Source organism: Vigna umbellata, chromosome 8, assembly GCF_029865625.1.
Source record: "Vigna umbellata cultivar VRB3 chromosome 8, Vumbellata_1.0, whole genome shotgun sequence".
Taxonomy (NCBI): domain Eukaryota; kingdom Viridiplantae; phylum Streptophyta; class Magnoliopsida; order Fabales; family Fabaceae; genus Vigna; species Vigna umbellata.
In genome coordinates this window covers 46,277,958-46,295,157 of record NC_142172.1, presented here as the reverse complement: position 1 = coordinate 46,295,157, position 17,200 = coordinate 46,277,958, and the positions used below count along the sequence as shown (strand labels likewise).

Genomic DNA, 17,200 nt, shown 5'->3' with positions numbered 1-17,200 from the left:
AACTCACGTAGTTACTGTATAACTTCCGGTAAATCACTGCTACAGTTACAATTATTGCTCTATTTTAGAAAGTAAGACACAAAGAAGGAGAATAGTGTGTTATAAATTTGAAATACTGTAACATTTACTTCATCTTATGTAGTATCCTAGCCTACAAGTCACAAATTACAATGTCTCACTTGATAAATGGATGGGAGAAGTGGAAGGAGAAGACAATACAGGTTTAGGTGGAATTTGCAATAACTCTACTTTGCTTTCTAGCATTTCCAACACTTTACTTATGGCAGGTCGGGCTGAAGGATGAGTTTGTATGCACCATAAGCCCACAATTGCCATCTTTCTTACCAGTTTTTCATCACTTATATTTCGCATGTTTTGTAAGCCAAGTTCTTGCTTTGATTCAATACGATTGTATATCCAATCGGGAAAGTAAATTTCGCTTGAGGGGTCTAGCCCAGTTATAGTGTTCTTCTTTCCTCCAATCATTTCTAAGATCATCATTCCATAACTGTAAACATCTGATTTATGCGATACTACACCAAAATTTCTAGAAAAAACTTCTGGAGCAATATAGCCTGCTGTTCCTCTAGCACCAAATATTGACACCATACTTTCTTTTCGGGAGCAAATTTTTGCCAGACCAAAATCTGAAATCTTGGGATTGAAATTCTCATCCAACAGAATGTTATGAGGTTTGATGTCAAAGTGTAAAATTCTAGCATTGCAGCCTTTATGCAAGTATTCCAGTCCTCTAGCAACACCAATTGCAATATGATACAACATTTGATAGTCCAATTGATGATGTGTGATTAGAGCATTTTCTTGATAGATAAGTTTTTCAAGTGATCCATTGCACATAAACTCATAAACCAAAGCTCGTTTAGAACCATCGCAACAGAACCCCAAAAGGGTGACAATGTTAATATGAGAAGTTCTGCTAATACTAGCAACTTCATTGATGAATTCTTCTCCGTCATCTTTTAATTCGTTTAGGATCTTCACAGCAACGTAACGTCCATCCTGTAATTTTCCCTTGTATACACTACCGAATCCTCCTTGGCCTAGTTTGTTTCTGAAACAGTTGGTCACTTTCTTTATCTCAGAATAACCATACCTCTTAGTCTGAAGGGCTCCATGTTTTTTCAGAAAGACCTCAATCCGTTGATTGGTTGGATTTTGCTTCTTCCTTCTTGTATAGTAGATCTTGACCATCGCTATCAGTAAAACAACTGTAACAGCTGGAGAGGTTTTTCGTATCAGAAAGATTGTTTAAAAAGAATTAGAAAGAAATCCTATACAGAGAAACAGAACGATTTCGGTTATATTTAAGACTGAAGAATTTCAAGTAAGCAATGACTAATTAATGATTTCAATGCAAGCCAATCCATCTAAGATACAAAAGAAGCCTAAACTCAGTATAGATTGGCAGCTAATTTTGATATTATGGCTGCTTCAAAGATCAGTTTGCTAATGGTGTTCAGCTTTTAGTAATCAAGAACAATGAAGAGCTAGAATAATGCTAAAGTTTTCTAATGCCTAACTACTGCTGCTGAGTTGAAGACTTTGGACATTGGAGTGCAGGGCTTAGGCCAATCACGGTCGTAAGCAAGTCGGGGAAATCTGGATAAGGATAGAGATTGAATTTTTTGTTCCAGGATGCATAAAAGAGATAGATAAAAGACCAAGTTAAAAGGAAACGAAAAACTGATTGGATTATACACTTTGATAAGGAAGCAATGTGAACAGAAAAATAATCCAATTCCTACTTTTTTTTGTAATAATAATATTAAATATAATACTATAAACGATCCTTAATTATGACACTAACTGGTTAAACTTTAAGATATGACTTGTACCATTGTTAACTATTTAGCATTTTATACGAAGACAGAAGAGAATAGTCTACCATTACAACAAACTAACACATATATTAAGAAGCCCCAAATTACTTTTGTAAAGTTATAAAGAGTGAGCACATTTATTTAATAAGTGGTGTGTTAGTAAACGAAAACACTTAACTATGTTACCAAAAGTAAATTATTTTAATTAATAAATAAATAATAACAAAAAAACCATAATGAAAGAAATTTCTCAAATTCTAATTTAGACCAATTAAAAGGAAAATTAATCTATATGCATCACCTGATGCGAGTCCCAGTACCATTTTCGTAACCCAGCTTCTGCTCCCTGCAGATGTTAGAATATGGTTAATAACTATTTTTGTTAGAATTCTTTGAAACAAAATCAATCGTTAAAATTAGCCTTCGAAAAAGAACACAAATACAGAGCAACCGTATATGTTCTAATTTTACTTTTTAGCATATCATCTACCTTTCGCTAATTTCTGATAGAGTATACTGTATATGTAGGTGGTAAAAATGTAAAGTATTTCTGAATACCTGTGCCGCAATAGAATTTTCCTTCATTGTCAAGTAAACATCGTCCTTTTCCATCACCAAGACACCTTTCACATTCATTCGATAACTGAACTTCAATAGCAGTAGTACTGATTACAAATTGAAAGGGGTCGTGGGTAATTCTTCCTTCTACAGGAAGCTGAACGGTTGAGCATGATGCTAAAGAGCGGGGCCACTGGAAACCCGGAGGAGTTAGTATATTTGGATGGCCATAGAAGATGTCGAACTCAGAACAGTTTGAATATTTATGAAAATCCTTGGAAAGGGAGGGTTTCAGGGACTGACTGCATCTGAAGATGGTGATATTGTATTTGTTGACGAAAGAAGCTAAAGGAGAGGAGTGAGGAAGAATAACATACTTGCTGAACGCTTTGCAACTTCTGTTTTGCAAATAACGTTCTTGTTCATCATCTGAGATAAATATGGTACGAGGTTCTACCCTTAGAACAGAGTACGAGGTTGATGTGGAGGTGCCTAGTTTGATAGTTTTGGGAGAGGAAGGAGGAAGTTGTTGACAGCCATGTATAGCCAATAAGCCGCAGTGTTGTTGCTCGGTGGTTGTGAAAGGAAACCGAATGCGCCCAAGAAATCCACAGTCCGAATATGGTGGACACCTTCCATTCTGAGCTGAAACAATCAGCAGAAGCTGTGACAAAAATACTATTAGCGATTTCAAAACAAGAACCCAGGCCATTATTTCAATTTGCAAAATAATATGGTAGAATTTCTTAAAAACATTAAACGCATTCAATGCATCAAACATGAGAAAATCCCCTTTTCTAAGTGGAGGTAGTGACGAACTTCAAGAGTTTATAATTAAGAACACCATGTCCTAATAAGTTGTGTTGCATGTTGTTTTTCGATCATTTTTTAAGTAATTGAGACGCAGTTTACTTTCGAAAATGACGGCATAAAAATAGTTTTATATAAATTGTGATTTAATTTCTTATAAATATTATTTTATGTTTTATTAAGTAATAAAAACGACAAAAATCAGTGAAACAATAGTGATTGGGGCTGTCGTGAAGTAAGTCACCCCTCACAGAATTCCACGTAATCAATCCAACAAAGCTCTTAGACCAATTTAGGATAGATTTATGAAATAGAATATTATTCGATAGGCTGCTTATTTATATCAACAAAATTCAAACTTTAGGTAATTGGTATATAATGATTTTCTAGGATGCTTACTTATCCCCATCTTCCTATGTGACATTTTATGAGAAATCTATTTGTGCCTTTTATAAGACATGTTTTTAAACTGTTTCTTATATTAATTTTGTTCATTAAATATATATTTTAACAACTTCATATTTTTGTAATTAATAATTATCAAATACTATGGATGTTTAATATAATAAACTAATTCTTTCCTATTAAAATGGAAAACTATAAAATTTACACTTTCATTAATATTAATAAGCATTAAAGATCAATAAAACAAATCAGTTCAGTCGCTCTAAGATTATATTCACAAAATCGGAATTTTAATTAGTCGGATAAGCTCAATTCATAAAATAAATAAGTATTTTTTTTATGTTCATATACAAGAAAAAATATTGACACAATGAATCTCACATGCAATTACGTTGACTAAAACACCAATAACTTAATAAGTATAAACTAAAAATTATGATAATTGAATGCGGATACCACTTTGTTCACATTTTTCTTGTATAGTTTGTTTATATAAATTCGCATAAAGTATAGTTATATTTTTTATTTATTTATAGTTTATAATATGTGACCTAAAAATCTTGCAGCATGTATTATGTTTCTATTAAGGTCATATGAATTATCACCTTCAGATAATTTTTGACATCATATGCATTATTACGTGAAAACAATTCTACTACTACAAATATGTTATTTTGGCCAAAATTTCTCTTAATTTTAGAACAAAATTTATAAACCCATAAGAATACTCGAAAATAAAAGAAGTTTATCAAAACTTAGAAAAGAACAACATTGAATATTTTAGAAAAGAAAATCATTATCTTTCCTGACTAATACCGATTTGCAGGTTTTATATTTTGCTGAGCATTTGTTAATGGCTGTCGTTTAGCCTAAATGTAGAACTGATTGCTACAAAACGCGTTGAATAGATATTTAGACAAAGTGACAAGAAATTTAAAGCTGTTGAATAGAACATGGACAAGTAGATGAAAGGGAATTGAAAATGAGATACAGCCTTTTAAATGCCTCTCTTTGTAGCCATGATCATCAGCATGAAGTGAAGTCGGGTGCGCACATGTTTTGAAAACATTGTGTTAAAGTTTAATAATGATGTGTCAGAAATTAATTTCAGTGGTGTCAAATTATTTTTAAAAAGTATTATTACGACGAAAAAAAAATCACAAAGTATATTGAATTTTGGACGTGCAATTTAAGTTCACTTTTAAGTGGTTTGAGGAACTTATGACGTGCAATCTATATCCCTAATTCTCTACTTTGGGTTTATAATTTATTTTTTAGATTGATGATTATTTTGTTTTACTTAATTGTATTAGGATTTGTTATATTATTTGACAAATTTGTTTTATATGACGTATTTATTTATTTTAAATTGTTATAAAATCTTTCAATATTTATACGAAATAAAAAATTTTATTTATTGATTAACATTTGTATTATATTTTTTATTAAAATAAATCTTATTCTTAATATATAAGATTTTCACAAATTATAACATATTTTTCTAGGTTTGATAGACAGGACTTATCTAAATTCTACCTATTATCACACAATTCAAGTCTTCTAGTGACAAGACTTATGTTTTTAATTGATGAGCGATAAAACTTAAATATTTAAAAGATAAGATTTATTTTAAATTAAGTTGATTCTACCTATTATTATACACGTGACATGTAAGAATATATATATAATATTAACGTTTCGAAAATCATCTAATTGAATAATTTTTAAAAATTAGAATACTTAATTGCAACAAATATCAGAAATTATTTAATTGATAAAGTCACTTTATCCTTTAATAGAAAGACTAAAAAGTAAAAATTTCGAAAAAAAAAACATATATGAAATTTTGTAGTAAATACTGAAATTTTTCTTTTTAAAAAATAACTATAATATTATATTTAATCTCATAATAGATGGAAAATAGTTTTAAGATGGAGGGTAAAAGCTAAACAATTCAATTACAGACAATTGGTTTTATTTAAGAATATTTTATTTATAACTTATTTTATACATTTATTTCAATATTTAAAATGAGTTGATCCAATCTATTTATTTATTATGTTAAAATCAAGACTAATTAATGGTTGACTATTTATTAATCTATTGTTGTTCAAAAAAGTTTATGTAGATTATTTGAGTTGTATTTATCTTACTTCACATTAAAAAAAACAGTTATTAACCCGACCTCACTTGAAATCATGGTGAGATGAGTTAACTCATAAATTTGAATCTACTTTTACACTTCTAATAATTTTATCTAAAAGTGTTTATCCTTGTAAAATAAAATTGTGCGGAGGAAGGAAAAAATGTTGCTTTGGAAAAACAAAAATGAAGTCTACAAAACTGCCAAAATTGTTATAATAAGCAAAAACAACAACACAAAAAGTAGTCGTCAATTTAAGAAGTAAAACTAAATAAAAATATTTATAGTTGGATTTTGTACAAAAAAAAAAACTATCAACTTTTGTAAGAAAACTATAAAATTCTTATAATTAAGCCAAACACACAACACACAGGTACTCATAAATTTATTAGCGAAACTAAAAGCAAATCATACAGGAATTAGTGTAATGTAATGTAATATATGTTACATATTAAAATTCTCACAAATTATAATGTGTCACCTGACAAGTTGACTGGAGAAGTTGAAGGATCTGATAAAAATGGTCTGGGTGGGATTTGCAGTAACTCAACTTTACTTTCTAACATTTCCACTACTCTACTTATGGCTGGACGAGTTGAAGGATAGGTTTGGATGCACCATAAACCTACTATTGACAATTTTCTCAATATTTTGTCATCATTTTCATTTATCATATTTTCTAAACGAAGCTCTTGATCTGATTCAAGAAAATTGTAAATCCACTGAGGAAAATATATTTCACTCGAACAGTTTACTTTAGCCTTAAAATTATGTTTCATTCCAGCCATTTCTATGACCATCATTCCATAACTGTAGACGTCTGATTTATGCGACACTGCACCAAAGTTTCTGGAAAATACTTCTGGAGCAATATACCCTGCAGTTCCTCTTGCACCAAATATTGACACAGCACTTTCTTTTCTTGGACATAGTTTTGCAAGTCCAAAATCTGATATTTTTGGGCAGAAATCATCATCTAGTAATATGTTGTGAGGTTTTATGTCAAAATGCAAAATTCTAGTGTTGCAACCTCTGTGTAAGTACTCTAATCCACGTGCAATGCCAATTGCAATATCATATAGTATTTCGTAATCCAATTGGCAAGAAGCCCGCATTGAACTTTTGTCATCATATATAAACTTATCTAGAGATCCATTAGACATAAACTCGTATATTAGAGCCCGTTTAGACTTATCCAAACAAAACCCCAAAAGCCTGACAACGTTAACATGTGAAGTCCTGCTGATACTTGCCACTTCATTGATGAATTCTTCTCCATTGCCTTCTGATCTATTTAAAATCTTCACCGCAACATGTCTGTCGTGTAATTTCCCTTTATATACACTACCGAATCCCCCTTGGCCTAATTTGTTTCTGAAAGAGTTTGTCATTTTCTTAACCTCCGAATAACTATACCTCGCCGTAGGAAGGGGTCCGTGCTCCTTCAGAAACCCCTCAATAATCCGATGGGTTGGATCCCTTGGAAACAAAAGAGTAATAGCAGAGATGATATTTGTCCTGAAGCAGCAAGCCAGGACCATCAGTAAAGCTACGACTCCAGCTACTACCAAGGCAGAAGCTGCAAATTTTATTCAATATGAAAGGAAAATGTCAAGCAAAATTAATGATCTATCATTTCTTTTGATGAACTGGACTAACTTTTGGCTTTTTGTTAGAAAACAAATGTAACAAATATGCCTAGTGTTGTGATAATCCAAACTTATATATAACTGTCATAATACAGTTAGTTTGTTAGCCTTTAGTTCTACGTTACCTATGTACTGTGCCTTATATAAGGCAATACTCTTTGAATGAAAATATATCTCAGTTCTCTCATTTTATGTGCTCTCTCTACCTTTCCCTAAACATCTCTGCATAATTCTCTGATAAGTCTTCCCGCACTAACACCTAGAAGTTATACTTGTGCCTGCATGTTGGCTCGTGTATGATAAAAAGAACAGCCAGTTTTACAGAATTATTAATTTGTAGACTATGGTCGATCCAAACAAAATGATAATCGAGTATTTAGTGTTCTACCTGTTGCCATTACCGGAATCTTCTTTCGGAATTTCTCTGCACAGGAGAAGAGAGATAGAACAAATCAAAGCAAATAATTTATTTAAACCAATTAATTCCAAACATTTGCTAATGCAGCCTTTTGTATTTATTTTTTGATGATTTAATAAGCGCTTTTCATAGTTGTTGTTGTATGGGCAGATTCACGAGATAATTTTACATGAGTGAAGAAGACATCAGGCTTTCAGCAATTATGAACGTGAATGGATCTCGAGCGTTTTTAAATGTAACCGTACCTTTGTGACAGTAGAACTGATGATCGCGGTCAAGAAGACATTGACCTTCTCTGAGATTATAGCACTCATCACAATCCTTAGATAATACTATTTGAACAGTCATCTGAGCAGATAAAAACGATAGAATGTCTGTGGTATCGGCCTTGTCCTTTTTTGCTAAGTGAAGAACTGAGCAGGATGAGAAAAGTTTATGAGCTTCATCATTCCTTGGTAAGGAAAGGCTGTCATAATAGATATCATAACCATACTCAGTGCAGGAATGATTAAAATAATGTGGTGGGGGTTTCATATTGAGGTCATGTTTGCATCGGAACAGTGTCACATTATATTTTACATAATAAGAGTATAAAGGAGAATGGGATTGAAGACTGTAGCTATTATTCAAAGTGTCACAGATGTTGTTTTGTAAACGCCGGTGCAAATCTTCATCCGAAATTAAAATCCCATCCTGCTGAATGTTGCCTGTAAGCACAAAGTAGTTTCCATTTTGCTCCAGCTGGATCAATTTTTGGATTGATAGAGGATTATCACAACCATGTATGGGTATCAAGCCACAGTCTGGTTGTTCTGCCTTGGTAAAAGGGTAATGGAAAGACCCAAGATCGCCACAAGTAAAGGAGTGTGGACAACCTTGGTGCCCATATCCATAACCGGCACAGAGGATGAGTAGAAGGTGATAAAACAAGAGGAAGTTGAACAAATATACGATAGCCATACCAAATTCCCAATTGCTAGTAGCTGGTAAAACAATATTTTAAGGAACAAGTGATGAAATCTCTTAACAGTGAGCGGATTCTCTATGAATGATGTTATGCTTAGTTTTCTTAATCTTGCATAGTCTCACCCCATTCACAATATATACATGTCATGAATGAACTAATCTAAAGAACGTCTTTGATTGGCAAGTTGACTTGGAAGATGAGAGCATGGAAGACTTGGAAAAAAAAGTTAAGTGTAGATACAAACAGGTCATTGTCTTCATAATTACAACAATGAAACCTGGCTGAGCTTTCCAGTCAATTTCTCCCATTGATTTTGTCCCTGACCCCGTCCTGCAAAACCACAGTCTGGTTGTTCTGCCTTGGTAAAAGGGTAATGAAAAGACCAAAAATGGCCACAGGTAAAGGAGTCTGGACAAGGTTGGAGCCCATTTGCATACCCAGCACAGAGAATGGTTACAAAGCGAGAAAACAAAACAAGTGGAAGCAGAGCAGATCAAGTAGAGCCAAACCAAAATCCCAATAATTTAGGATAATGCGCTAAGGTGAGTGTTCCTTAATCTTAGGCAGTTACATGGGCTTCAGAGTAGATAATGTCATGTATCAACTCATCTAAATGAACTTCTTTGATTCGAGGGTTGACTTGGAAAACATGTAAAAATATTGGTAGATACAAACGACCCTTACTTGGGAAAGACACTTATCTAGTCACATAGTAGGCTAAATACAAATTCATATAGTTTTTTGATAAATTATGTAGTCTTCAAATTTTTTTATTTCATATTTAGTTTTCAAAATATTTATTAATTAGCCTCAAATTTAAATATTAATTTTTTAAAAATAATTATAATTAGTAATCAATATAGATATAATTCATAAATTGACTATAAATTTTTATTTATAATAAATACTATTATAAATATCAATAATTTTAAATTTATAAATTCGTATTTAATTAGTTATTAATAATATAGTGATTTTTTATTATTTGTTCTTAAAATAGATTGTTATTTTTTTTTGTAATGTTATAATTTATTATTATTTAATAATATCAATAAAATATTTTTGAAACATTTGTTCATTTATATTCATTTTTCATTCTTTTTACTTAATTCAAATCACAATTTTCACTTTCTATCCTTCCTTTGTTTGCTTCTCAAATTAAACTTTAAAAACTTGTAATGAAGTAAATTATTTAATTTTGTTTGTTTAATTGTTGGACCAACCTTGTATGTTTTTACTTTATCCCTTAAAATGAAGATATCAATTTAGGTATTGAGTTAATACAATTTTTAAAAAAATTAATAATATTAAAAAAATTGTAATAAAAATCAAAGGTCTTTTTTTTTTTCATTTCAGAAGTTTGCAAACATACAGGTCAACTAATTTACAATCTTACATGACTTCAAATACATAAGTTGTCTTTATTTCCTTCTAAAATACTTTATACTGAGAATACCTTTACTACCAAATTCACTTGAAACTTAAATATAAGATCTTCTACTTAAAAACTCTCAAAAACTAAAAAGATTTAAATTGAGACCATCAAAAATTTCTTAAAATTTCAAAGCAAGATATGTAACATTAGAGTAAAAATTAAATAAGATCTTACATCCTCTGTAGAACAATGAAACTCACTTCAAAATAGTATAAGATCTCAAAATAAGACATTGTATTAAATATGTTCCTAAAACTAAACTTATACTGACAAGGCTTATAAGACAAAAATCTACTGTATATATTTTGATAAAATATTTTTATTAAGAATAATAGAGAAAAGACATTTTTAAAAAAAAACAAAAAAAAAAAACTCTCCAACTTATGACATCAAACTAAAAGTAAAAAATAATTGTAACACTACGATCTTTATAAACTAAAACTTTCATATGACAAATTGTGCGGAGATGGTGAAGGAGAAGACAAAAATGGTTTAGGTGGAATTTGCAATAAATCAACTTTACTTTCTAACATTTCCATCACTTTGCTTATGGTTGGTCGAGTTGAAGGATGACTTTGTATGCACCACAAGCCCACTATTGTCATCTTTCTCACCATTTCATCTTCACTTTCATTTCTCACATTTTCTAAACCAAGATCTGAATTTGATTCAAGACGACTATAAATCCAATGAGGAAAGTATATTTCACTCGACCGGTCTACTTTTGTCTTAATATTCTTTCTTCTTCCAACCATTTCTAAGATCATCATTCCATAACTATAAACATCTGATTTGTGTGACACAGCACCAAAGTTTCTGGAAAAAACCTCTGGAGCAATATATCCTGCAGTTCCTCTGGCACCAAATATGGATACCATACTTTCTTTTCTAGGACACACTTTTGCAAGTCCAAAATCTGCAATTTTTGGACAGAAATCCTCGTCCAGTAATATGTTGTGAGGTTTTATGTCAAAATGTAAAATTCTAGTGTTGCAGCCTCTATATAAGTACTCTAATCCACGAGCAATGCCAATTGCAATATCATTTAATATTTTCCAATCCAGATGTTGAACATCCTTTGATGCATTTTTGTCTTCATAGATGAACTTGTCAAGAGATCCATTAGGCATAAACTCGTATATTAGAGCCCGGTGAGTATTGTCAAAACAAAATCCTAAAAGTCTAATGATATTAACATGTGAAGTCCTACTAATACTCACAACTTCATTGATGAATTCTTCTCCGTTGCCTTTAGATACAGATAAAATTTTTACTGCAACAACACGTCCATCATGTAATTTCCCTTTGTACACGCTACCAAATCCCCCTTGTCCTAATTTATTTCTGAAAGAGTTGGTCATTTTCTTAACCTCTAAATAACTGAACCTGGCTGTGGTAAGGGGTCCCTGTTCCTTCAAAATGTTCTCAATAACGCGATGTGTCGGATTTTCCTTCCAACACAAAGGATATAATATCTTTGTCCTGAAGCAGCAAACCAAGACCATCAGCACTACGAGTACAGCAGCCGCCACGGTCCAAGCTGGAAAATTTTTTAATATAAAAGGAAAATATTTAGTGTATATAAGAAAGGAATGTTTTGTGTGTATGAATAAAAAGAGACCAAAAATGTTTACAGGGTATCCTTTATGTTGATCAGCTTGTCAAGATTTTGCCTTTTAGCAATAAAACCAACGTGACGTACAAATCTGGCTAGTATTTAGACTCGAACGGAACCTGAATGGTGTGGCCTTTGTATGATTATAAAAAAAGTGATTTACAGAATAATTAATTTTGGATCCTGATCGATCGTATAATAAAATGATAAAACTGAATTGGGTGTTTAAAGTGCTCTACCTGTTGCCACTTTCCACATCTTCTTTCTGGTTTCCTCTGCATGAGGAAAAGAAGAAGAAAAAAAAAATCAAAACCAATAATTTTATATAAACCCTTTAATTCATGTCAAGCATTTTGGTAACCAATCTCTCCTAGTTATTTTTTGATTATTTAAAATTGCAGAAAAATCTTACTGTAACTGTTGGCACAATAAAATTGCTCACTGCTGTCAAGTTGACACTGCCCTCCTTTGCGATAGTGGCAATCTGAACATTGATCTGTTAATGTTACTGCAACAGTGACGTCGCCAGTTACGAAAGTAAATGGGTCATTGGCGTCAGGCACGTCTTTAATTGGAAGCAGGACCTTTTTACACGCTTTCAAAGAACTCCGAGACGCATCCTCGTCTGTTTTATTGAAGTGGTTGTAGTAGATACCGTAGCCACGGCACGCATTATACTTGCTCATATTTTTATTTGTGACATTGAGGGTCTTGTTGCACAAGAACAGACTTGTGTTGTCTGACAATCTAAAAGCAGCAAAGTGAGATTTAAGAGGAAGAGTATAACTGTTTTTGAAAACTTCACAACTTCGGTTCTGCAAAAGGTCATAAAGATGTTTGTCTCTAAATTGAAAAGTTGTGAAACGGCTAATAGGGCCAAGAAGATCATGTATGGACACAACCTGAGCCCAACCTTCATTTGGTTGTAATTGGATATATTTGGGCATATGTGGATTATCATCACTACAATTTTGTATGGACAAGAAGCCACAGTCGTGGCGTTCAGTTAAAGTAAAAGGGAAAGTGAGATTGCCAAGATATCCACAAGGAAATGAAGGTGGACACCTTCCTTGGTCCCGGGCCGCCAAGAGAAGTGGCATAAACTTAGAAAACAAAAGCAGTAATAGGAATCCATGAACCGGACTCATGCTTCTTCAATCGCACACTACCTTTATGAATGAGCTAAAAGTGTTATAATTGAACAAGAGTTGAGTGTCTTCAACTGTTTTAAGCGTTCTTGGTGATGGTTGGCGTGACCGTATGAGTTGATAATACGTCAGTTGACTTGGAGAGTGACCTTGGAGGACATAGTCTGCGAAATACGTATGGACAAATTATCACAGTAGGGTAGCCATAGTGGGACACGGCAATCGAACCCAGAAAAACCGAAGATAATAATTCTTTCGGTACGTGGGTCAGTGAATACTCTTTCATATATATAGTCAACAACGAGATATCTATCAAAGTTCTCCATGTCAAAGTTAGTTTGATGAGATGACCTATTAAATATATATTAAACTTGGCACTGGAAAACAAACAATTGGACACAAAAAAAGGTGATGAACTTGATCACAAAAGTGTAAAAGTTAAAATGGAAGAAGTGTAGATAATAATATAGAGTTGAGTTAGTCGGCGAGGGATAAGAATCATAAAAATAGAGATTGCAAAGAGTAAATAAATAACTATATATATAATTTTCAGAGATTGGGCCAAACAGGTCACAATTTTTCTTTTCTATTTTTTCTTTTGTTTTTTTCTTTAAAAAGATATTTCCAAGGTTTTTACCAAATTCCTTTTTAATTAATTAAAATTAAAGAAAAGAAGAAAATTAATTAAACATTTATTTTCTAGCATATATTTTTTGAAATAAAATTTTATTCATTCTAGACGAAATTGAGTGTTGAAAGATTTCCAAAAAAAACAACAAATATATAATTAATAAATAACTTATACTTTGGATTTTTTTTTCACCTTATTTTGTAATAAATCATTCATTATAGTCTATATGATCCAAACTCCACTATAAAATTAATCATAATAGTATTATATCTTAGACAATTTCTCCTTGTCACTTATTAATTATAACAAAAATCACCTATTTTGTTGACTGAAAATTAACCATCCAACTAACTTGTCGTTCCGAAAAAAAAAATACTGTAAAATAACTACAAAAATGCTATTATGCCTCCATCAATTAAATAATTTTACTTTAAAAAATAATAATAACTCAGATTTCTTTCTATCCTATAGTGTTGAGAATCTCCTTAGAAATAAAAAAGAAAAAGAAAAATACTTTGTGGTAAAACAAAATTAGTAGAAATTCATAAACTGGACTGATCTTCCACTTAACTTACTCCCTCTCTGGTAAATCTGTAATGACCTATGTCCTGCTTCTGCATCTCACTTAAAACCAACACGTATTTTAACATTTAAAATACACGCAAACATTTCTGAGTAATTAAACTTTGCAATTGTAACATATTTTTATTTTACGGATTGATCTAATATACAAAAATCACACATCTTTGTATAACAAATCACTCCCTTCCATCACCATACAAGGTCGGTTGGGAATGTGTTTAAATTTTCAAATCATTTGCAGAATAGTTTATGCTCTCATCTTCTACAACCATCTAAGCCTAAGTTGTTAATATATTCTCAAAGCCCAAAACCGCGGTTAGCGGATAAATTTAAATTTTAAGGATTTATTAAAATTTTATTTTATTAATTTTTGGTTTAATAATATTTAGTTTAATTTTGATAGAGATAAAATAGATATAGTTAATTTTGATTTTCCTTTTATTTAAGAGAGTATTATTTTATTTTATTGATATAAGATAAAAATAGACTAAGTAGATTTTATTTTAAGTTAGTTGATATTCATTTGTTAATTTTTGTTATTTGTACTTGGTTCAAAACCCTATTTACACCTATTTAAAGGTTGTCAAGGTTTAATGAAAAGTAACCCAGTGAATTGAAGAATATTATTTTTTGTGTGTGTCACGTTTTTCTCTATCATCTTATACCAATAAACATTAACAGTTACACTTATGATAGAAAGATACATGATAGACTTAACTTATATTGTTTTTAGAGATTGATTTGAAAAGGTGAATTTGATTAAGAAGAAAAATACTTAAAAGTTATTTGGATTAAAGAAAAAATAATAAAAAATAAAGAGAAATAAAAGAAAATTTTATTAAATAATGTAATGAGTTTGATAGATTAAAAAATTTTAATTAATAAAAGTAAATAATTATTATTTTACTCTTACTCAGAGAAAATTAAAATAAAATGTAATTAATATAAATTAAGTTAAAATGAAATAAATTTTGGATAATTAGTTTAAATAACATTAACTAATAATTTTTATATTTGAAATTATTATTATTCATGATATTATAAATGTATTTAAATTATTATTATTTTTTATTATTATTATTATCTTGTAATTTTATTATTTTATATATTTTACCTATTTATATTATTATTTAAAATATATTCATTATTAGTATTATTATTATATTATATTTGTTTAAATAAGTTAAGGTTAAATTTATAAAAGTATAAACTTTCTTTGCATAGGTAGTGTTGGAGAATCTAATAAGAACACAATTTAAATTAATTTTCTTAAAGGGGAATGATAAATGTAAGACCCTGGAAAATAACGTACGCTGGAGTACGCGTGGCAGCTGGAGAACAAGACACTTCAACAACGTACATGGCGACCGCAGAGCGGGATATTTCACCAACAGACGCCAGGTGTCACGCTGCATGGAGTCTGGAGTGGAGAACGCAGTGCAGTTTGCGTGTCACTCTGAGAGCGCGACACTTCAGCCACGAACGCCAGGTGTCAAGCGAAGGAGAACAGGAAATCAGTTAGTGGAAAACAGGTGTCGACTGAAGAGGGGACGTTCGTTCTCGACTGTGGAGCCAGAAACTGGGATTTTCAGAAAAACACTCCACTCTCCTCTGCATGCTCTATCTTTCCAAGAAATCTGATCTTTTAAATTCCTCCATCTTCTCTCTAGAAACCTTCTTCCTTCTCTTTACTGTAACTCATTCTACCTTTCTCCGATTCCATTTCAGAAACCATAGAAGTACTCCCAACGCTGTGAGCTTTAATTTGAACCGATTACATCTGAATTCTGAAACTGGTAAGTCTCTCCCTTTAGACGTTCGTTCTTCGGTTTCCTGCGAAGTCAGATTTTAGTTGCATGAAGGATTAAGTTCTTAGTATTTCTTGGTTTTCATGGTTAGATCTGGTTGGAAGAATTAAGTGATCCTTTGAGGGTAGAAAACTGCTAGCGGACGAACCCAAAATCTTGAATTTAGGACGTTCACTACTGATCCAGGTAAGGGAAGCTTAGTAATTTAATTTATACTTGTATGTTGTATGTAGACATGATATGAACTGAATGTATGAGATGTATGCTGGTTGAGTATGCATGATCGAACGTTGCTGTACTGGATGAATATGATATGTGTTGGTTGAAATGTATGATATGGGTGATACGTGAGAATATGAAATATACATGTTTAGAAGCGAATGAATGTAAGTGAAACTTGAATATCAACTTCCTTATGATAACGTATGTCCGACATTAAACGGTTCTCGACCGTTTGGTGTTCTAGTGAACTTCTTTGAATTGGAATACTTTCGTTTGGGAAGGATTCTGGTTGAGCATGAGCTATGTAGGTCTTTTACTTAGAGCTCATAATGAGCTGTGTCGATCAATAGCGTCGAGCATCCTTGTAATACATATCCTTCATTTGTGTCGACCGACAGTGTCGAACACCCTTGGTAATACAGATCATTCATCTGTGTCGACCGACAGTGTCGAGCATCCTTGTAATACGGATCATCCATCTGTGTCGATCAACAGCGTCGAGCATCCTTGTATAACAGATCATCCATCTGAGTCGACCGACAGTGTCGAACATCCTTGGTAATACAGATCACCCATCTGTGTCGACCGACAGTGTCGAGCATCCTTGTAATACGGATCATCCATCTGTGTCGATCAATAGCGTCGAGCATCCTTGTAATACATATCCTTCATTTGTGTCGACCAACAGTGTCGGGCACCCTTGGTAATACAGATCATCCATCTGTGTCGACCGACCGTGTCGAGCACCCTTGTAATGCAGACCATTCATCTGTGTCGACTGACAGTGTCGACTACCGTGTTAACACAGGTCGTTCATCTATCTGGTAGTCGGTATTACTTTATTTTGGAACGGGGTAAATTCTTCAGTCTCGTTCCTCAAGGTTGTCCTCGTTATAAAGAGGGCTGAAAGTTCAATATTTACGTACTCGGACTGAAAGACAAAAATAACAGTGAAAGATTTTGAATGA

The 17,200-nt window shown here is 32.0% G+C and overlaps 3 protein-coding genes across 4 annotated transcripts; all 3 read right to left on the bottom strand.

Annotated features, from left to right (window-relative positions):
- Positions 1-77: 77 nt before the first annotated feature.
- LOC148194831 (LEAF RUST 10 DISEASE-RESISTANCE LOCUS RECEPTOR-LIKE PROTEIN KINASE-like 2.4) lies at positions 78-3,291 on the bottom strand. 2 transcript variants are annotated; one of them, XM_088096397.1, is made up of 3 exons: positions 2,400-3,291; positions 2,143-2,187; positions 78-1,229 (listed from the first exon to the last, which is right to left on the bottom strand). In XM_088096397.1, the coding sequence occupies exons 1-3, from the start codon at positions 3,178-3,180 to the stop codon at positions 166-168; spliced, it is 1,890 nt and encodes a 629-aa protein (XP_087952523.1). In that variant the 5' UTR covers positions 3,181-3,291; the 3' UTR covers positions 78-165. The 2 variants fall into 2 exon arrangements, with proteins under 2 accessions (XP_087952523.1, XP_087952522.1); XM_088096396.1 differs by having other exon boundaries at positions 78-1,238; positions 2,400-3,290.
- A 2,840-nt stretch (positions 3,292-6,131) lies between these two features.
- LOC124822103 (LEAF RUST 10 DISEASE-RESISTANCE LOCUS RECEPTOR-LIKE PROTEIN KINASE-like 2.8) lies at positions 6,132-8,890 on the bottom strand. The gene is made up of 3 exons (XM_088096954.1): positions 8,070-8,890; positions 7,795-7,830; positions 6,132-7,336 (listed from the first exon to the last, which is right to left on the bottom strand). Exons 1-3 carry the CDS (start codon positions 8,782-8,784, stop codon positions 6,225-6,227), a joined length of 1,863 nt encoding a protein of 620 aa, XP_087953080.1. The 5' UTR covers positions 8,785-8,890; the 3' UTR covers positions 6,132-6,224.
- A 1,744-nt stretch (positions 8,891-10,634) lies between these two features.
- Positions 10,635-13,109, bottom strand: LOC124822104 (LEAF RUST 10 DISEASE-RESISTANCE LOCUS RECEPTOR-LIKE PROTEIN KINASE-like 2.5). The gene is made up of 3 exons (XM_088095785.1): positions 12,254-13,109; positions 12,081-12,116; positions 10,635-11,766 (listed from the first exon to the last, which is right to left on the bottom strand). The coding sequence occupies exons 1-3, from the start codon at positions 12,987-12,989 to the stop codon at positions 10,655-10,657; spliced, it is 1,884 nt and encodes a 627-aa protein (XP_087951911.1). The 5' UTR covers positions 12,990-13,109; the 3' UTR covers positions 10,635-10,654.
- Positions 13,110-17,200: the final 4,091 nt, after the last annotated feature.